This window comes from Hetaerina americana, unplaced genomic scaffold (genome assembly GCF_022747635.1).
Source record: "Hetaerina americana unplaced genomic scaffold, ioHetAmer1.1.p SCAF_86, whole genome shotgun sequence".
NCBI lineage: Eukaryota > Metazoa > Arthropoda > Insecta > Odonata > Calopterygidae > Hetaerina > Hetaerina americana.
The window spans coordinates 1,158,865-1,180,953 of record NW_027287494.1 but is presented as its reverse complement, the minus strand read 5'-3'; the positions used below and the strand labels follow the sequence as shown (position 1 = coordinate 1,180,953).

The 22,089-nt window shown below is 37.3% G+C and overlaps 2 protein-coding genes across 2 annotated transcripts in view; one reads left to right on the top strand and one right to left on the bottom strand.

Moving 5' to 3' along the window:
* Prp8 (pre-mRNA processing factor 8) overlaps window positions 1–18,012 on the bottom strand; it is a 62,021-nt gene extending 44,009 nt beyond the window's left edge. Inside the window, exons 1-7 of the mRNA XM_071597344.1 lie at window positions 17,706–18,012; window positions 15,488–15,870; window positions 13,573–13,741; window positions 11,823–11,987; window positions 6,746–6,961; window positions 3,299–3,511; window positions 1,970–2,095 (exon numbers count right to left, since the gene is read on the bottom strand). Of these exons, the coding sequence (XP_071453445.1) occupies window positions 1,970–2,095; window positions 3,299–3,511; window positions 6,746–6,961; window positions 11,823–11,987; window positions 13,573–13,741; window positions 15,488–15,854 (1,256 nt within the window). The 5' untranslated portion in view covers window positions 15,855–15,870; window positions 17,706–18,012. The remainder of the gene's footprint in view (window positions 1–1,969; window positions 2,096–3,298; window positions 3,512–6,745; window positions 6,962–11,822; window positions 11,988–13,572; window positions 13,742–15,487; window positions 15,871–17,705) is intronic.
* Window positions 18,013–19,777: 1,765 nt separating this feature from the next.
* Window positions 19,778–22,037, top strand: P32 (complement C1q binding protein P32). Its single transcript, XM_071597346.1, has 5 exons — window positions 19,778–20,065; window positions 20,160–20,310; window positions 20,384–20,589; window positions 20,674–20,762; window positions 21,769–22,037. Exons 1-5 carry the CDS (start codon window positions 19,888–19,890, stop codon window positions 21,916–21,918), a joined length of 774 nt encoding a protein of 257 aa, XP_071453447.1. The 5' UTR covers window positions 19,778–19,887; the 3' UTR covers window positions 21,919–22,037.
* The last annotated feature ends 52 nt before the right edge of the window (window positions 22,038–22,089 follow it).

Below are 22,089 nucleotides of genomic sequence, written 5' to 3'. Positions count from 1 at the left end.
TTTTGTGCAGCATCATAAATATTTATGCCACGAATTCATGAACCACTCGATGGCTGCTACGCATATAACCTAAGGGTGGCTTCTTCCAGCTTCTCATCTTCTGGCAACCATTATGTTTTAAAAGGCCAGTCAATACTCTGGGGATTAATATCAAACTTGAGAGCAAACAACCTGGTTGCATTGGTCATAGCATGCAAGCCACAAGTCTTTACAGCAAGTTTGAAGAACTGAAGTATTTTCAGGAACAGAACACCCATGATTAAAAAAATGCAACAATAGCTATAAGGGTGACTACGCAGAATGGTTTTTGATGCCATATTGAGATTATTAATTAGGACAAAACCCGCACAATAAATTTCTTTAAATATAAAAAGACCTCTGTAAACGAAAAATTCCAAACTGCAAAAAAATGTCATAGCGTGTCTGAATGCATTAATGACATGTACACGTATGCACAGAAATAACCTAAAAAATATAATCTGTGTACATAAATAATAAAATTGAGAATTTTTCCCAGTTTATGTATACTTTTCTAAATTCCTGCATAAATGTTTTCCTATGGCATGCCCTCTGCTGTGCACCTATTCTTGGACAAATATAAATAATTATTATTCAAACCATATTACTGTCAATTGCAACCAAAAAGGCTATATTTTTTCTTTGGTTGTATGCACTAAAGGAGTGAATGATCTGATACTCTTGCAACTATGGTCATTTAAAATATGACAAATTGTCATGTGGCCTCAGAAATCATCCCTATATCTTCATGGGATGACTAATATCGAACCACTTGATTTATTTCCCACATGTCCATAAGTGAAACACCAACTGTTATGGTGAACCACCACAGTTTATGTGGTTGACTGTAACATGTGTAAGGTCCGCTGTCAAATACTGTTTATGAGTGCATACATTTTCAAATACCATCTTCATTCATATTTTACAGCAAAATTATAGATATTCTTTTACTGAAGTCAAAGTTTAAGAGAGTTTTTCTCAATACTGTACCAAGAATTTCATGACAAGTACGATCAAGTTTCATGCTAAGATTATGCATTCAAGATATCAGATATTAATGTAGATGTATTTACTTTAAGCTTAACTTGTAATCCTTGGTGTGAAATAAGCCTATTAAGAAAATGTAGTGGTATACTAAAAACTATAATCTCTCTTTGGCTCAAATGTAAATTGCAGCAATAACAGTCAACAAACATAAAATGCATCTTACATAGGCATATGAAAATTACCGTATTTTCCCATCGACATCGCGTGCATTATCTATACAAAAATGTTCAGATGATCGAAAAAAATAACAATGCGCGTTATCCAATGAAAATTGAAAAAATCCAAATATTTCATACCTATGTACACAATAATTTAGAGAAGAGTTTTGCAAAAATAAATTAGTCTGGAAGCATGCCTTTCTAATTGCATTCTATTTTATACAGATCTGCTACTGTTACCATTATATCATCTCAAAAATCCTTGAGAAAAAGAAGGAACATATAATTTCTATTCTTCATTTATTCTTATTCATATATTATTATTACTATTATAGTATGGATCTACATGTATTTTTACACATACTATACATAATATTTACACACATATATTGGCAATCATATATATGTATACATACAGATGCCCGGCATCTATTCACATTTTAGATAACTATGAAGCCCTAGTCGCTAGGTATATATACAAATTCATAATAACTACAAAGTTCTGGGTGCGTGTTATACATAAGATGTGCGTTATCGATGGGAAAATACAGTATTTTTTAATTAGTGTAAGGTATATCAACTATAGTGTTAAAATAAGACTTAATATTCGAGAACAAATCATCCACCGAAAAATCTTTCATAATGGTATAAAAAATACCTGACATACTGCAAAATGATAAAAGTGAAGAACAAAAAAGAACACAACCATAAGAAGTTTCAATGCTTCATTCACATCAAATACTTGCCATGACAGATGGACATAGTGAGGCATATTGTTGTAAAGGTAAGGAAAAGCAATCCTATATTCTGTCCTGATGGGCTGTCTAATAATTATTTTGTTGATATCATTGAATTCATTCCAGTCCTCATCACTGCAAGGTAAAGCATATTTATACATCCTGAGCAATAAAATAAGAACTTCATGAATACAACAAGCTCACAGATACACAATTGAACTGATCACAATGAGTCACCAAGAATCAAAAATTACAACCGTGGAATTTAGTAATGGAATTGGAAGCATATTTCATAAAATATGTACCTTTGAAAATGTTGATTTGATATTGTCAAGCATTACCCTCTTTTGAACAGTTAGCTTGTTTAAGTTCTGCTTTTTGCACTGCCCAATGCCCGAGTCATGCAGCAAATTATAAATAATTCAAATAAATTTTGGATGAAAAGACTCACTTGAAATTTCAATAAAAATGCTATTTGTATGACAGGAAAGCACTGTTATTATGAATGTTAAAATTTTATTATTTTGCCCATCCACTTTTTTAAGAAATGCTTCCTCTTTGAATGTAATCAAGGCAATATAGGCCTGCATGGTGGATTCATATAAATAAATCAGTGTTTTATTTTGTTGGTCAACATTCAGTGCATATAAAAAAATTATTTTGACAAGCTGCTACAGAAATTAAATAGTTCATTATCTGGCAAGCATCATGTACTGTAAACTATAAATTACATTCAGGTTTCCACTTGAATAAAAGATGTGATTTTTGTCAAAACTTAAAATTATATGAATCATCAATTTGTTTAAATTGAAGCACATTAATTTTTTATGGTAATGCAATTAAAGAATATAAATTTTAATTATTTTTCATTGCAAGATTACAATTAAAAAAACAAGTCCTTATTTATTTTGATTGCACACATTTTTAAATTTATTTCTAATACTAATTGACACATTTTCTAATAATTCAATGATGAATTAGCTTTTTGAGGAACAAAAACATAATTAATGTGGCTGACATTCGTTCCAGTGATCTGAGCATTGACAAAATTAACTGCTTTTGCAGATTCTCACAACTTTGAATGATTGAAATAAATATAGGGTATGTTAAATTTAAAAAATGGACATCTAAGTTTATATGTTCCAGATCAATTTTAAAACAATGAATTCCCGGTAGCTCATGCATACTTAGCCAGCTCCAGGACAAAATCTAAAATGAAATATTTTTTCAAAACTTGTAAGGTTTATCAAGAGAAAAGGTGGACACTTTTAATCGGGGCATATATGATATAACATGCTATGATGAAATGAAAATGTTAAGGATGCAGGTAACACTCACGCAGGATTTGCATCTTTGATGAGAGGCTCAAATTTTGGTCCACCTGGAATCGCCATGTTTAGCGCTTTTGCTGTAAAGAAGGACTTGAGATCAAAGAGATAGAAGTAATTGTCATCAACCAGATCTGTGAGAAGTTGGTTTGCCATCCGATACAATGTGGCCATTTGTGGAAGTGTCAAATTCCAACGCCGGTAGGTAGACCCATTCACATGCCTGAAATGAAGAAATGCTAAGTGATCGTAAACCCACACTTAGTTCAAAACAAGAAACACTGGTACTTCACTTAAAAAGCTCAGAGAAAGTGAATGGCATACAGGGTGCGTTCCAAAAGTAATGCTTTCATTTTTTAAAGTAATTTATTGAGCAGATTTGTACAAACACTTATTATTCTTCAAAGTACTGTTCTTGGGCCTCCACTCATTTTTCGCAGCGATTCTTCCATGACCAGTACGCAGCCTGGAAGGTGTCTTCGGGGACCTCTTGCAAGGTCTTCGTCACAGCTGATTGCTGCCTTACGCCACTGCTGCAGGGCTGCCTTAATCCGAGGGGACAAGAAGAAGTCAGCTGGGCGATGTCACGACTATAGGGGGGATGGGGCAGCGTTGGCACCTGGTGTTTGGCCAGGAACCCACAAACGCATAGCACCTTGTCGTGATGGAGTTGCCAGGTATGGGAGATGTCTTTTCTCGTCCTGATGATCCTTTTTCGGAGTCTTTCCAGCACATCCACGTGATAGACAGCACTGTCTGTTCTTCAGGAACAAATTCCTTATGGACCACTCCTTTGCTATCCAAAACGACAATGAGCATTGTTTTCACTTTTGATATGCTCATTCTTGCCTTTTAGGGCTCGGGGGACTGGTCGGTGTGCCACTCAGAGTGGCACCAGTGATGACGTTGTCCAAATAATCAGGTTTATTTTAAATACGTTGCAAAAGTTCACCAGCAATTACTGCTCAGTTGGTATATCGTGAACCGGTCGGTGCGCAAAGGTTTACAACTGGTTACAAAGGTTTAATAACTGACATCCTGCTGCTTCCACAGCTTGGAGAGTACTGAAACCGGTTTCGCAGCAAAGCTTAGCGTCCCCCTTACCTGTACTCCAAGTAGTTCAATCCCACTCTGACCATTACGAGCGGTGCCAGAAATTCAATTGCATTACCCTTGGGATGCTCCCTGTAGGTCACCATGAGACAGATAAAGTGGACAGAAATAGAAGTTTTGTAATGCATAGTTGATTATATAAGAGCTTGTTTTGCCTTAGTTTCATTAGAAAATTATTCTTCATACTTTCAGGCTTCAATTCGTGGAATTTTCTCATGTCCATATTAATAGTTTGTAATTTTCCACAGGCTTTATTCCAGAGTACAACATGTTTCACCAACTTGCGGCACCATCAGGCCTGACCTGAAGACGCTGCAAGTCAGTGAAATGCGTTGTACTGTGAAATAAAGTCAGTCGTAAATTACAAACTCTATTAATATGGACATGAGAAAATAAGCTTACTAAATAAGCACAGATGTGGCATAACCAAAACAAAGACAAGTGTGAGCCAGAGGGCTTCACATTAGTTCGAAAACTTCAAATCTTAGATCTCAACATGATTAACAGTAGTTCAGAAGACCATATTTCTCCCCTGAAAGCTGATTATTTCAGGGGAAGTTAAAATATACTTGTTGCCATGCAACAATCCCAGTCTGAAAATTTTTTTGTTTAGCTGAAACTGATTTTACTTTTGGAATATTAATAACTTCAAAAGCCTCATTATAGAGATGTTAATTTCCACCACAATATCTGTTAGTTTGTATACTATGTACTATAAAGTAGGTATTAACTAGGATTCCATCAAAAAAGGTTATCGTGCAAAAAACTACCCACCATTTTAGAATAATGACTCCAGGGAAACAATTAAAAAATGACAAACCTCCACACAATGACATTATATATTCTTCAGACATAAAAAAATCTCATACACCCCATGAAAACCATTTTGAATCATGAATATGGCCACAAAATGATGCCTGCAATATATTTGATTGTACTTCATGCATGAAGAAAATCTCACTATTACAAGTAGTTTGGCCTTAGGCAAGGCAGCTGCTGAAGAACAATGAGCATAAACCAGCTGCACTAGTTCAACAGACTATTGATTTATCTATTACAACAGACATAGGTACAGATAGTACCCTACCCATGTATATTACTGCACATTGTTGATATGAATCCACACCTATCTACAAGGTTGAAATGCTCCCAAGTTCATCTACATCTACATAATACCCCGCAAGCCGCTGCAAGGGCGTGTGGCGGGGGGTGTTAGGTCATCAACCGTGAAAAGGAACCATACCACATGCAAAACAACAACAGGGAAAATTACACCCACAGCAGCGCACACACTCATGCAAAAATCCCTTCATCCAACACTCATGCAAACACATATACCGCAAACCAACCAAAAACTGCACCCCAGGATGCAGCACGAAAGCCATCCTACAACACGCAAGCCAGGACACAACAAGCAAGAATGTGAGACACCACTACCACATAAACATTCACCACAAAACACCCTACCCCCCGCGGCGACTGTAAAAGGCAGGGAATGCGACCCAACGTTGCAGGTAGTTCCCCCCCGCGCAGAGGGACGAGGGATTGAAAGGGAGACTTAAAAACAGATGAACAGAACACTAATGAGGTCATACGGAAAGAATGGGTTATTATAACAAAACACACAAGGTTAGTGGAAGGGCATGCATTTAAGTAGAACTAATTATTCTTTAGATGCTGAGGGTGGCAGTTCAAAACACAGAGTCCCCCGAATAATCTGAAAGTGTTTCCTACATTGTACACAACCCATGAGGCTAATTTCTTTTTCCCAATTGACCTAATTTGGGCAAAGTATTTGATGAATATTCCAACACCGAGAGTTCCCAGAAGATTATCAGTTAGAGAACACCTTCCAAAGTGTTGAAAAGTAATGTCTTTCTAGGCATTAAAACGAAAAAAATCAAATTCTACAGGATGGAAAAAAAGTCCAAAATGCAACGCACAAGGCCTACATTTTCAGGTGGAATTTGGTTTAACTGAGAAGTTCATTACCCAGTATAATTAAAACTGAGAATATGAAGAATACTATTGAGCCCCTTAGGCTTTTGCCTCATTATTACAAATAAAATTATACCTGTGCAGTTACCCAGAATGCTTCCCACTTTATGATACTAACCGTTCCAACAACTTGTATGCATTTCAAATCTTGTCATTCTGGTTCTATACAATAGTTCATGGCATAGCAACATTCAACACCTGACAAGTTACAATAACATATAACAAAAACGTTTCGAATTTTAGGGAAATGCTGCCCTTTTCTCAGTTTCTTCACATATTAGCATGTGTAAAAAAACCCACAAGTCCAAAATTTTCATTAATGAAAGGCCTGTTATTAAGACATTACCTGGTTCCCACAAGTGGCTTATGATCATAGAACCACTTGGCTACAGCAGTGTCTTCTTCTGCATCAAGTTCAATCTGGATTGCCTCGAGAGGTTCAACATCAAGAACATTGTCAGCGTAGTCAAGAGGAGGTTCCTCGTCATCAAAGGGAGGGAAGCGCATCCTTTTGAAGTGACGCCGGTCACGTTTCTCACGCCTCATCATTATCCACATGGTGCTGCAATGTTCAAATTTTAGAGTAAGGACATATCACCTCATCCCGCCACGCCGGCTGCACGGGAACATCTTCAACTGCTAACCCATTCCTGCCTAGGTGGGTTTTACTCAACCTGGGGCTCGAGTATTTGCAATCATCTTCAATGCAATGTACAGGAGTTAGGTGGAAGACGGGACTCGCCCCAATAAGCCATTAAATAAATTGATATCATCACACTAGTAGCAATGCATAATAAACAATTCTATGTTATGTGCACGTACCTCCATGAGCAAATAGATAAAACAATAACAGATCACATATATGCATTCTATTAAAGTTTGTATATGCTTGAGGAATATAGTCCTTTGAACTTTGAATGGACACACCCAAAGATTTATTTTAAACAAAATTAAAAAAAATTTACTACGGTCCTTTTTGTACTTAATTGGTGGTATAAATGAACATATTTTTGCCACAGAGAAAACTTCGCCACAAAACACAAAAAAAGTTCAAATTTTAATCCTATGTTTAATACATTAATTTGAATAATTATAATTTACAACAATTCCTACATGTGCCTGTAAACTCAAGGGAGTGTAAAATATGAGATCAAATGGCATGATATAACTATATCCACTTCCACTTCATACAATAACAGTCATCTAACTTCTAATCACAAGTGTGTCCCTGAAATTCATTATTTTCCTTAATTAAGGCATTCTGCTTCAGTGTTGGGAAACTCCATTTTATACAAACACATTTAGAGTTTCAAGTCATAAATTCATCTAAGTTAAAAAAAATAAATTGGCCATCAAATGTTTGCTACATGACAGGAATATCTGATGCTTAGAATGGTTTACCTTTTCGATAATTATTTTATATATAATTTATATATTAAATATAATCACCTTTAAACATAAGCACATAACATTTTCATAAAAGATTTGGTGTTTTCCCGACGTATCATAAATTCCTCTCGGATCCTCCACCGGGTTATATCATCCATATCGGCCAACGCTTCGATGTCCAACTCGGTCATCGTCGTCAGGGCTTCTGAATCCCGTTTGCCTCTTTTTTCCCGTACATATACGGTTTCCCCCCAATCAGATGTCATTTGATTGGTCCGTATCGGGGCGCCTTCCCATTGGCCACCCGTTGTTCCTGGTTTCGCCCATTACTCTAATGATCGGTTTCCACGCATTGCTCAGGTAAAAGCCCGAGTCCCTGTTAAAATTATGGTTGTTATGGTTTGGAAATTAGGGCGATCCAATGGAGCTCACAATCAGTCATAGGGGTGTCCCGTCTTTATGTATTTTTGGCAATCCATACATTCTGGGGGGAGCTGGTGCCGGTGGCTGTAGGCTCCTCACGATATCAGTGGGCAGGTCACAGCGTCTACTGCAAACCCACTCAAACCGACCTGTATTTCAACGGCAACAGCCACCATCATTCTTCGCAACTGAGTGCCGTGTTGTCTTCCCTTATTCATCGGGCAAAAGGGATTTCCGAAGAAGAAAGTTTTCCGGGGGAAATAAGGCATCTAAAGAAGACGTTTCCTGCAGAATGGCTACAATGACCGTGAAATATCCGTCGCCCTTAAAAGGTCCTTGGAGAACCGTGTTAACCAAACACCCGACGACCAACCCACCACCAAGGCCCTTCTGCCATACGTCTCGACAATCTCCAGAAAAATCTCCCGAATATTAAGGAGATTTGACATTGGGACAATCTACAAACAACCAATTAAGTTAAGAGCACAGCTGGTCAAAGCTAAGGACCCCATTGGGCTGAAGACCCCAGGAGTGTACCAGATCCCCTGTTAGTGCGGTGAAGTCTACGTGGGTGAGACAAGCCGCACGATCGAAAAAAGACTGAAAGAACATCAGAGGCATCTCAGACTGGGGCAACTGGAGAAATCAGCAGTGGTGGACCATTGCTTTACCAAGGACCATAAGATAAGGTGGGAGGGGACCAAAATTATATGCCAATCCAACGGACACTGGGACCGGCTCACTAAGGAGGCCATCGAGATCCGCCCCCAAAAACATAATTTCAACAGGGACTCGGGCTTTTACCTGAGCAACGCGTGGAAACCGATCATTAGAGTAATGGGCAAAACCAGGAACGACGGGTGGCCAATGGGAAGGTGCCCTGATACGGACCAATCAAATGACACCTGATTGGGGGGGAAACCATATATATACGGGGAAAAAGAGGCAAACGGCATGCAGAAGCCCTGACGACGATGACCGAGTTGGACATCCAAACGTCGGCCGATATAACTCGGTGGAGGACCCGAGAGGAATTTACGCAACATTTTCATGTACCATGAACTTAGTTTTGGTACAAGTAGATATTTTGGACCATGATTAACTTACTTTATTTGCTCAATGATAAGCTGCTAATTTGTGACAATGTCATAACAAAAGCACTCATTGGCTCAAATTCATTTCTGTGAAAAAATGTTTTCAATTTTGCAAGGCCATGTATTGTTTTCTAAGCAATCAAGTGGGCTATTATTTTTCATTCATTCAAAAAGCTTTTATTAATTTCAACTTGAGTACTAATGTTTATATTTTTCTATTAATTTCCCCAGTTCTAATAACATTTGGTTGGCTAATTAAACATGTTTAATAAGCCACCCATATTGGATATTAAATTTCAATTTAAAACCATTTGCATAACATAAATATACAGATTTTTTCTCCAACAATTTCAAAACATCACAAACTGCAGCTCATCGGTAAAGGAACAGAAAGACACAACATGCAATGGTTATAGTTCATAATAAAAATAGTTATCTATTTATTTGTCCAGCACACACAGTGTAGAGTATTGAGAATACATGGCACATGTTCAGGATATGTCAATGGGATATAGATCATAAAATGTTCCAAAATAGATGCACAAATTACAGTTATGACAGGAAACTAATACAAAGTTAAGTTTGAAATAGATATCCATTTACACTATAAAAACACTCATTCACCAGATATGCTAATAGATTCTTGAGTATTGAAATTCTTGCCTCATTTTTTTTCTCATGGGTGAATGATAAGTAATAACATTACTGCATTTGGGAGGCCAGAGCACTCACGACCTAATTGTTTATATTTGAGAATCCCTAATGTGGGATATGCAGACATGGAATTGCAGTGATATGGGAAGAGAGGACGGCACCAAGCAATCACATTCATTATTTCATTCACACAAGGTGTTTTCAAAGGAATAGAATGATGCTGAGCAATTAAAAGCAAGGTAACAATTAGAAACCTCAGGGCACCCACTATACTTCTTAGACCTTCCTACTTTTACTCACTACAAAAACATTACTTTCTCCCAAAAAAGTGATCTCAGTCTTGTAGCAGTGTTGCACATCTTAGAGATGTTCATCAGAACATTTTGTAGACAAATCTCCCACAGCTAGCTCCCACAGATTTGGGGAAATATCATTATTAGTACATTTTATGGTAGAATACCATTTAAGGTAGATTTTGGATAAAAACTGATGACACTGATAAACTTATACACTTGCATAACAAAAAACTAGACACCATACACAACATTAGACCCTTCTTCAGTTTCATGCACTTTTGTTCTCCTTTCATTGTCAAGTTTTGGTTATAGCAATCATTTTAAGGAAAGTTAATTTCTTCAACAGACCACATAATTTCTAATGATTCCACACGCCACTTTTCTCACAAACACGCAGCCCTCCACTCCATGATCCACCGCCTCCTACACATCCCCCTTTCCCCCAAAAACTTCAACATTGAACTCCTGACTATCACTAATATAGCTACAAACAATGGCTACAACCCCAAACTAGTTGACACATTACTACGGAAAAAACAAAAAGCAATGGCCATAAAAAGCATTTTCGTATCACAGCCCGCAATATCTAAAGATTTTAAGTGGTGCTCCATCCCATTTCTGGGAGATCTTTCATATAGGATTTCCAACTGCCTACCCACCTCACTCAAAGCAGCCTTCTACCCACCCATAACCCTCTCCAAACTTCTAGCCAATGGAAAAGACACCCAGGATAGCCTTCTCAAATCAGGCATTTATAAACTGAAATGCGAGGATTGCAACAGCGTTTATGTCGGTCAGACCGGCAGGAATATCAAGTTACGAGTCAAGGAACACGCTAGGTGTCACAAAAATCAGAATAACAACTCTCTCTTCGCCAAGCATTTACTAGAATTCAACCACAGCAGTGACTTTGTCCCAGAGATATTACACACACTCCCAAAAGGATTAAAAATGGACGCTCTCGAGCAATTAGAGATTAGAAGGCACTTAGTAAACCCCAACACGACACTTTGTAACGAGCAATTGTTCCCATACCCCTCCCCACTCCTCTCCGAGAAATTAGCCTGGAAATGGTCAAAACAATCCATCAACGCACCTGCGAGCCCCCACCCCTCTCAAATCCTTCCAACCCTCCCCACCCCCACTCTGTCCTGAGGGTATATATTCTTGCTCTCTTTCTTTTTAGTATGGATAAAGTTAATTTCAGTTAAAAAACATTCACACATGGCCATTATTACCACCATTTCTATTTTTACTGTTATAATAATGCAATGTAGAACATATTTTTGGTTGCCCAATAGTGCCTAGACGGTTACTCCACAAAATACTCAAAAGAATAATATTTCCAATTTTAAGGGTGCAGCAACATAACTTCCTTTTTTGAAAGCGTTTCGCATTTGAAGTTATCCCAACACGATGGCATTTTTTGAGGGGTTTGCTTCCATTCATGCTGATAAAGAACCTCATAGTATCTTCAATTAAATTAATAAAACATGGGACTGCTATAGTTTTAAACATTATTACTAAGAATATAACACATGACAACAATTTATGCATATAAACTTACCCCCACTGAGCAATATAGACAGGCTCTATGACCCACGGGATTTCATTCACAAATGTAATTGCACCAGTAATATGGTAGAGGACTTTTACATCCCTTATTTGCTCCCATGGCATTGGCATATTCTCCAACAATTTCATAACCGCATGAGGCATATACTTCAAGGCCCTAAAAAAATTAATAAAAGCCTTTAAGTGGCAAATAAGGCAAGACTCAATGTTAACACAAAACATAGTAATCAACCCGAAGGTTGTTTTAGTAGGTGATGGTAGAGATCACCCAGTACTAAGCCCTATATGGCGTGTGAAAATTCACACATCAGGGTAGGGGGGCCAGTTCCTTTCCCTGTGCCAGTTATGGTTTCCCAGGAAGACCTGGTACCCGAAAAATCACTTTAGCTTGGGTGGAGCTGAAGGTGCCCAGAGTGCCTTGCCCGGGAATCGAACCCGGGACCCTCTGGTCAGCATCCCAACACTCTACCCACTGGACTACCGCGACCCACGGCTCAATGTTAACAGAACACAATTTTCAAGTTTTTGACACACAATACCATTAACACATTGAAACTATTTTACTGACATCAGTAACAAGTAAATACACATGGATACACTTAAAGGAAATAGAAAATTTTATTAATGATTAACTATTAAATTACACAAAGTTTTCCGTACCTCCAGCAATTATACTTTTTTAACCTCCTTTACTATAGCAGTACTTCCCATACCAATGAAAATTACATTATGAGCATGAAGTAATTGCAATGAAGAATGTTGATTGCATACAACGATATTTTCCTTGACATTCATCATTCAACTTCAACACAGGCCAGTGAGGATTGAAAAAAACTATGTGGGTTTCACAAAAATCATTAATTCCAGTAGTAAGATTTCTTTCAGCAAATAGTTCAAATCTTCAGGTACAAAGTTCTTTCAGGAAATGAATACCAAGTAGTGAAACTCATTTTGCTTAACTTTACTTGGTGCAATTTTACACTCAGCATTTGCAAAACTCAGGGAAAGAGAGGGTACAGGGTAGACAAGAATGAAGGCGAGGTGTGGGTTCCAGGAGCAGGACAAGAAGGATAAGAATTCAAGGCAATTGAAAATGAAAATCCAGGAGGAGGCTGCTTGCGTGGGTAGGGATTGAAGTCTAGGAAATGAGAGAGCAGCCCTAGTATGCAAATCCAATCTGCAGCTGAAGGAATTTGGAATTCCACATTCCTTCCACTGCACACTCAACCACTCACTGACAGCTCTAACAATTCTTTTTCCAAGATGAGTTCCCACAAACTTCATCTTAAAACCATCGATTTTAACAACCTCGTAGATCGCATTACACGTCTACACCATCAAGAAGTTCTCTGCTTTGTATGCTCCTTCCAACATCATTAACAATGAATGTTTATGCCAGAAAGAAAAATTAACATCCAGTTTCCACCATCAACTTTATCACAACCTGGTCTCAACATTTCAAGTGACTTGACAATAATGAACCTTCTATAAAAATGTAACCTTATTTGAAAATGGAAATGGAGTAACTAATTTACATTGCTACACATTTACAACTTACACGTGCTTATTTAAGAGCGTATTTTTTTACTCTATACTGTCAAATGCAGTTGTGTATAATGCTAGAATAATTAAGATTCATTTTGAACATTATCAATGCATTTGTTATACTAATGCTTTCTTTCTAATCACTGGCAACGTAAAATTTTTTCACCTTTATCAACTTAGCATTCAATTCAACTTACCCCAGGTACACACGTTTGTCATGCCTGTATTTTCGACTGCTCATATCACCATGGTCCCGAATAATTTTCCGAATATGCTCAGGGGGCATGTCTTCCTTTTGAGCATCCACAAATCCAAATTTTCTCTTTTCAGAAAATCGTTTTGACTGAAGCTGCTGCCATTTTAATGCTAAAAGAAAAAAATTATTGGCAGCTTTATAATTTAACCTCAGCCATATGGCCTACAAATCCCAAACACATCTGAATTTGATGCATAACACGATCCACAACCCAACCACTGAAATTCCTTGAATTTTTGGGGGAAATTACCACTTCTCCAGTGAATTCCACATCCCCTAACAATTTTACTTTGCAACAAATATTAGTCCTGTGGTAATAATCATTGACTGCAAAGCCAGAGATGACAAGGAACAGTGGGTAGTCTCATTGTAACATCCGGCACTGGACATAATACAATGATGCCCACCAGATGTGAGCATAAATATATAAAGAATATTAACTACTCCATCCTTATCAGAATTTCTCTCATAATCAGTAGTGGGCGAGAGGGCTATTATTTATAGAAACAACATTTTGATAGACAACAACCATGCATGAAATTTCAGATATTATACTAATTTCAGTAACCTTTACTGACTATGCCTTTCATGGATTTTTGCTTATACTTTTGGTGGGTAATGCCATCTTGCTTATTCTAAGGATTCTACCTCAAGGAGAGAAGAAGAGAGTTCATAGCCAGGCCCATGCCAATCGTAAAACTTTCCTAACAGGCATAAGCATTCTATCCTTGGGCTTTAGTTCCCACCATATATGGTAGACTTTGGAAAAGTCAAATCACTACGTCATTGCCCACTAAAATACTTTCAAGTGTGTCCAGCAACCTTGCGAGGGCACGTATTTTTCAGTCTTTTAGTGATCTCTACTCAAGGCATGGAGTTTGGTTAAGAGGAGTACTAAGACGATTTTGGTCCAAAGGTTGACGAATACCATTCTTCCACGTCTGGAATTATATGATTAAATTACATGTTTTAAACATTAGGAAAACTCCACAAGAACATAGGAATTCGTGATGGATCGGTTGAGTCTTTCATTTTTCTTGTTTCCACTGGTTCTCAGAGACTACAACCAGAACAGGAATTACAAAAAAAAAAATAATTGGTTCAAAACTAATATTTACACTGTACTTGTAAGTGTAAGTGTAAACTTCATTGTAGATTAAAATATCCTATACAGTGTTTTTAAATCATTTTATTATACTGTGTCGCCCTTTATATTTTCAAAAAAAATTGATGGTAGATGAACAGGATACAGATTAATTAGGATGTACCAGAGAGTGTGAGTCTAATGTAGAAATTGGAGAAGGCTGCCCGATCACAACTAATGATGGTGCAAAAAATCATAACAAACAAAATAACTTCAATGTGTACTTGTAGAGGCTGACAGTTAATTTTTAAGTTGAAAAAGTTCAAACACAAGACTACCTACGGACTTTAAGCAGGCATTTATTCCCTCATTGCCTATTGCAAAATCAGTTTCCTGCATTACACGAAACCCAATGTGGAGAATGTTACATACTTGTAGGAACCTTGACGATATTACTATCTTAAAACGTCAGCCAGGAAGAATGTTAACATGATAAGAAATATCCGCATAATTTCTGTGAATAGAATGATCCTAAATTTAATTTTTTTAATTCCATTTTACAGGATGTATAAAAAGTTATGAATTAATATGTAATGCCATAATTTTTAGTGTGGAGCATGGATTGACCTGGATTTTACTAAGAATCACTCACTATATGGCACACATTACCACTTATGGCAATTTTATGGTCACTAGCCATAGTCATAGTTCCAGGTTTTCTACAAGTTAGGTTTCAGGATATCAACATTTTAATACAGATTTGCAGAATTACCTTTCTCTTGCAACTTCTCCTCCGTCAAAATCTCATGGCCCTGTTTCAAAGCTTGGGCCTGCGCTTGCTGCTGTTGTACCTGCTGTTGCTGCTGTGCAGCTTGAGCATGGGCGTGAGCTGCCTGCGCCTGGGCATGCACCACGTGTGCCATCTGCACCTGCGCTGCTGCAGCTTGGGCATGCACCGCTTGGGCTTGGGCAGCTACAGCCGCATGCTGCATGTGTGCAACCTGTGCCATCTGGGCCTGAGCTTGCGCATGAGCCTGGGCCTGAGCCTGGGCGGCAGCGGCCAATTGTTGCGCATGCTGCTGCTGTGCCACCATGGTGGCCCACGAGTGTGGGCCCAAGAGATATGGCGGTATCGCCATGTTTGATATGTTTCCCCTGCAAATTCCAGCAAGAAATGAATACTAATAATGACAGGAATCTCCAGTGCATAGACTAATGCATCCATCTGATTAATGTGCGAGTAACACTGATAATCCACATACACTATAGCCTACACATCACTTTTAAGCACCATTTTCACCTCAAATTCAACAACTCTGCAACAAATGCCGCTTAGTCAACAATGTTTGAAACAATTGTCAACATAAGATTCAAATGGTTTGTAACGAAGTTATCCCTAAACTTTAGCCCCTCGACTGCAAACATTATCAACTTTAGTTCGGACTGCATTGGTATTAATTATTCCGTACACAAATATAACTTTGAATTGACAGGTCGGGACACTACTACGTAATTATTTCAAATATAAAACCAACCATAAGGTCGGTTGGGTAGATGACGGTCGAGTTCACCCAGTAATAAGCCCGACGACGTGTGAAATTCACATATTAGCAGGGTGTTAAGGAGGCCCAGTTCCCAGTAAGATCTAGAACCCGAAAAATCGCAAAGCTTCGGGGGAGCTGAGGGTGCCCAGGGAGACTTGCCCGGGAAACTTGACCATCGGTCAGTAATTCCACGCGCTACCCCTGGAAAACTGCGACCAATATTTCAAATATGTATGCTCAAATACCACGACTAAAAATGCAAAGTTTATTTTGAGTTTGAAATATTTTAATTTATACAAGTAAAAAAAATCAAAATTGAATCCACAATTAGCATAATTTTCGTGCATGAAAAAAACCTTTGATTTCGATCATTGGCATACTTTTGGTCATAACATGTATTTTCAATAATATTAGTGCAGTCACAAATTTTAGATATTTAAAATTTAATCAGAAATTCAGAATTTTCAAATCGCAAACCTCAGAAATGTATGACTATGCATGCATATCAAAGGACATCACGGTGTTGTTAGGATTTGGAAAATGGAATCGGAAGGGAAATCCAACTTTTTCAACGTAAGAGAAAAGACGAAAGACATGGGTGACAGGCTAAAGGGGATGACAGGGCTTGCTTGTGCCACATATAGTCACTAGTCAATATTATTTCGCACTGTCACCTAAACTGCAATGGATCAGAATTTACAATTGTACATGGTTATTCAGTAAGTATCATCCCATGATTTTATCAAAATAATTTCGCCCTATTACACTATTCCAATATCCTCAATTCCTTTGCAATTTATGGTTAATTAATTAGACCTTCACCTTTAATATCCTTGCAGAAAATAAGCATCATAGCACCATTTATAAAACGGTTATGTACAAGCTAAAAATATTATACAATAAGTACACAAAAAAAACACACCACGGTTAATTAATGGATTACCAATCGCTTAAGCTTTTCCGCTGTGCCGTTTATTACTGTCGATGAGAGGTTATGATTACAACTGCAATGTTACACCTGCACCAATATAAAAGTTGAATTACACCACTTATTAAACAATGATTGTCAAAGAAAGTTACTACGCTGCCGGGTTATTCACTCCCTTTAAAAATTCACTATTTGGTTCTGTTTATCCAAGAAAAGTCCTTAATAGGAGTCACATTTTCTAGTATCCACCGGTAATTTTACATGCTACACAATATTCAATCGCCAAAGTTGCTTTTAATGACAGAAAATAGATTGTTTCGGGAATTCCAGGGAATACAGATATAGAGTTAATAACGCAACTCCAACAATACTACAAGCATACATTTCTTGTCACAATGAACATGCGTAACACATGATCTCAAATCCTATTCAAAATTCCGTATAGAAACTAGAGTTAATTTTTCTTAAGATCAAGTACCTTTCTACTTTTACAGGCACCCTAGGAAATAAATACATACTTGAAATATGCTGAAAAACGATGAAGCTGAGCACTCAGTTACTGCCTCACCACTACTCCCATCTCCATTTTCGACAACTTTAAGCGGCAACAAACATGGCGTCGTCACGATTGATATGATCGATATCTTCGAAACAACTAAGTCGATTTGATATTTTCGCTTTCTAGAAGAGTCAAGGCTGTTGTTAGCTAATTCTCTTCAATGTGTCATAATTGAGATTATGGCATCGCCATAAATTTAAAAAATAATCGTCTCCGGAATATGAACTCCTTTTCAACTACAACATGCGCACCAACTCTTCTCCTCGCCCCATACTTTAGCCCGAGATGGAAGATTGTGAGTATATAGTTTATAGCATAGCCTTGAAGCTAAATCATGGGTAGAGTAGGCGCTGCCCCCTGTTCTCCAAATATGGTACCATTACATTGTCGCAATTTGCTTTAACCGCGAAAAACATCCGGTATGTTTCTCAACTATGAACCTTGTGTTTTACCATATTTGTCTTCTTGCTTTTTATATTGCTTAATTACCGCCCAAATTCTTTATGTTTACGGGAAGAATCAACCCCAGCCGTAATCTTAAAAATGGGCAATGGATATGGTGAGGGAAATTAGAGAGAAAAAATAAATAAGTAATTAAAATAAAATGATATAGGGGTTAGTACAGAACAAACGATGAAACCAAATTATTATAACAAAAAAGCTCTGGCTAAGGTGTACTAGATAGCATTGGCCCTCGCCCTTATCAAGCACCCAGCATACAGGGCTTGCGAGAGATTTCTACCTATGCTAGCGGCCCACCAATCTCACGTAATAAAATAAATGAAAATGAGTCACGCACTCTCTAGCTTAGATGTACTAAATAGCATTGATCCTTGCTAGTCTCAGGCACTCAGACGCCTAGGGCTTGCGAGATATTTCTCACTGCGCCAGTGGTCTGCGAATCAGTACGCGTAAACGCCTTAACCCTTGCAAATATCTCTCACTCATTCAAACAGATCTACCGAGGAATCCCTTCCGACGTTGGTCTTGTGACTCGCACTTTGGGAGGTCCTCAGAAGCATCTTAGCCAGAGCTTTTTTGTTATAATAATTTGGTTTAATCGTTTGTTCTGTTCTAACCACTATATCATTTTATTTTAATTATTTATTTTTCCTCTCTAATTTCCCTCACCATATCCTTTACCCATTTTTAAGAGTACCCCTGGGGTTGATTCTTCCCATAATATTCATACGGCCGTAGTTACCGTTCCTTTTATTCACTACATCTTTGTTTCAACTCTGCATCTGAATATGTTTAACATAAATTATATTCGTCCTTGTTCCTTTGACAGAATTTAATTTTTTATTTGATGCCAGCCTCTTTCCAAGGGAATCGTCATTCTGCTTGTATTTTTTGGTGATTTTTTACAAGGTAATGTTTGTAATTCTACGATGAAGGAGCCTCTTTAACCTTTTTCCTTAAGTATCCACGTCTTCTATGCAGTGTAATCGTGGATGTTGAAAATTCGATCATCCGTTGAGATATGATTGTTCAAAACAATTCATACATCGAAATTAAAATGTTTATGAAAGTTATCCAAAGAGTAATTTTCTAATGATGCTATCTGAGCAACATAATTTAATGCGTGAAATTTTTGAAGAAATTGAAAAACGAAATCTTACGGGAACTGTAATATTAAATTTCAAGTGCTGATATTCAGAAGAATATCTGCACTTCCCGTGCAGTTTTTTTCTTTGTCTTCAACAAAATATCCTTTCAGAAATCGTGTTTTCGTAAAATGTTTCCTCAAATTAGACATTTAAATTTAGCCAAACTTATGGTTTGGAATTACAGTAGTGTACACTAAATTTAATGATTATTCCCTTACTAAAACTTCACGTCGCCAGAAACAAATTTTCAAACTACTTTCTCAGATGCTATCCTACTCCCATTGGCCAGTTAGGAAGTCCCGCAGGGTTGGTTGGTTTAAGACACAGGAGATGACTCTGATGATTGAATCGTCGTTTGCTTGCTGGATGTAACTTATTTCAGTTACTCTGGGTGATCTAAAAGGCAGTTGGTTTCATTACTCAGCCAACTTGTGTAGGAACAGTGAAATTATTGAAAAACCAAAATGAACAGTTTGATGAAAGTTGCTTCGCGAATTCCTCAGATAAAAAACGTGCTAAATCCCTTAGGACATGCCTTTTTATGCGCGAAATGTCGTGAAAAATAGTACAGTATTGAGTAAAAGGCAATTTGCGAGAAATATATGGCACATGCGCTCCTTTAGATCTGATACCGGCATTCCTTCCGAGATGAAATTGAAAAGACATAGTGAGCTTTGTGGTTGTGGTATCCATGGAGTTCATACGAAAAGTATGTATTATAATGTATAATGTGCTTTACTTTTGTATTGGGTGTGTTATTTATTTTACAGTTTCATTCGAAAACCAATTTGCCCCTGCTTCAGGTGACAAGGAATTAGTCGAATTCTTGAACGAAGAAATTGCTGCTGAAAGAAAATCTTTTAATATGACCAAAGAGCCAGCCGATTTTGAAGGGTTTACTGTTCAGTTCGACGGATCGGACGTTAATCTAACAAAAAAACTGAATGATGAAACGTACGGAATTTTTCTCATATTTATCGTGCAGAAGAGGGTTTGTATTTTTCTAATAACGTGTAATTTTTTATAGCATAACCATCAGCTTTAATATTAATCATACCGTGGATGCCGAACCATCGGAACCCCAGGTAGATCCCAAAATGGACAAGCCGGAGCTGGGAGAAATGAAATCAAAACCTAATTTTGAGGTAGACATAAAAAAGGGGAGTAAAACTCTAAGCTTTACATGCTCTTTTATGGATGGTGGTGAAGAGCAACAGGCTGATGATGGTTATGGTAAGGTGCCAAGTTGCGAATTTTATAAGTTTTGTGGCAACATTGAGAGAGTTTAAACTTGATGTTTGGGTTGTAATTTCATAGGTGACATTTTTGGCATCGACGAAATGACGATGTTTGAAGGAGACTGGAATGAGAAGGTGTACGCTGTGTCAGGAGAAATTCTTGATGGGGTAAGCGTGTTGCATATTCTTCATCAGCCCCGGGAAGTGGCCTTCATTGCCCTTTAAATTTTAGTTTAATTAATAATTACTGGGCAATAGATAAGTTTAAATCATAGCAACGAAATAATGTTAATGATTTATTGATAGCTGTTTGTGGATAAGGTTTCCTATTTAGTAGTGAATTTGGCTGGTTTGTTCGTCTAATTATTATAAATGCATAACTTCAGAATTTATTTTGTGAATCCTTTAAGTCGGAATCATTGTGTTGGCATCTTCCAGAATAAATCTAAAGTACTCCCTTTGACCATGTGTCATTGTTTAAATAATGAAATAATATCATATCGAGAAATGAATCATCTTAATTCATTATATTTTGGGTTACCAACATCCACAGTAATCGACCGAATGATAATTCAGGGTAGCTTATCTTTAAGGGATGTGAAATTCATTCCCTTTGTAAGTACTCATTGCCAGAAAATCATACCACATGGAAATTTGTGAGTTGGCTGGATACATCACCCTCATTTAATCCAAACCAATTGCCCTTTAAACTAGGCTTCCATGGTATGGTAATGACTTTTTTAAAAGCATTTTGTCTTACATTTTTAGGAAATTTACTCTGTGCAGTTTGTTGACTTACAATACAATTTAATGGTTGTAAATATTGGAACCAATTGATTGGACCCTCTGGGTCCAATCAATTTTTTTCCGGTAATGATTTAGTGTAATAGAGTATATTGAAGAATATTAAAGTTGATCAATATTGGCGTGTTTTGCTGGTTAAATTGTGGGTTTTATTATCATGTTTAAAATCGCATGCCGTAGTTCGAGTAATGTTGGGAGTTCCAATTTGACCATGAATTTAAATGCACTGTGCATTTTGAAGTTGCTGCCAATGTGAGAATGTTTTCAGTTCATTTTGTAGGGTTTAATCCTGATCAAGTCCATTTTTGGTCTTTGGGCCAAATACTTAATAATATGTATTAACTGGTGATATATATTAACTTCATTGCAGTACCTGTATGATCTTCTGATGAGTCAGCTTGAAGAAAGAGGGATTTCAAACGAGTTTGCCGACAAGTTAGCCCAGTTTAGTACACAGTATGAACATAAGTGCTATGTAAACCTGTTAGAAAATTTACAGAAATTTGCATCTGGAAAGTGAACAATTGTGCATTTATAGTTGTATACGTCCTATTTCTAAATGTGTAGTCCATCAACGTCCCATGATTGTTAAGTGTTCTGGGGCATATGCTAAGTGCTATTATTGAAAATAAATTATATACTAAAGAAAATTTGTGTTACTTGTTTTGAATCCACTCCTGTAATGTGACTG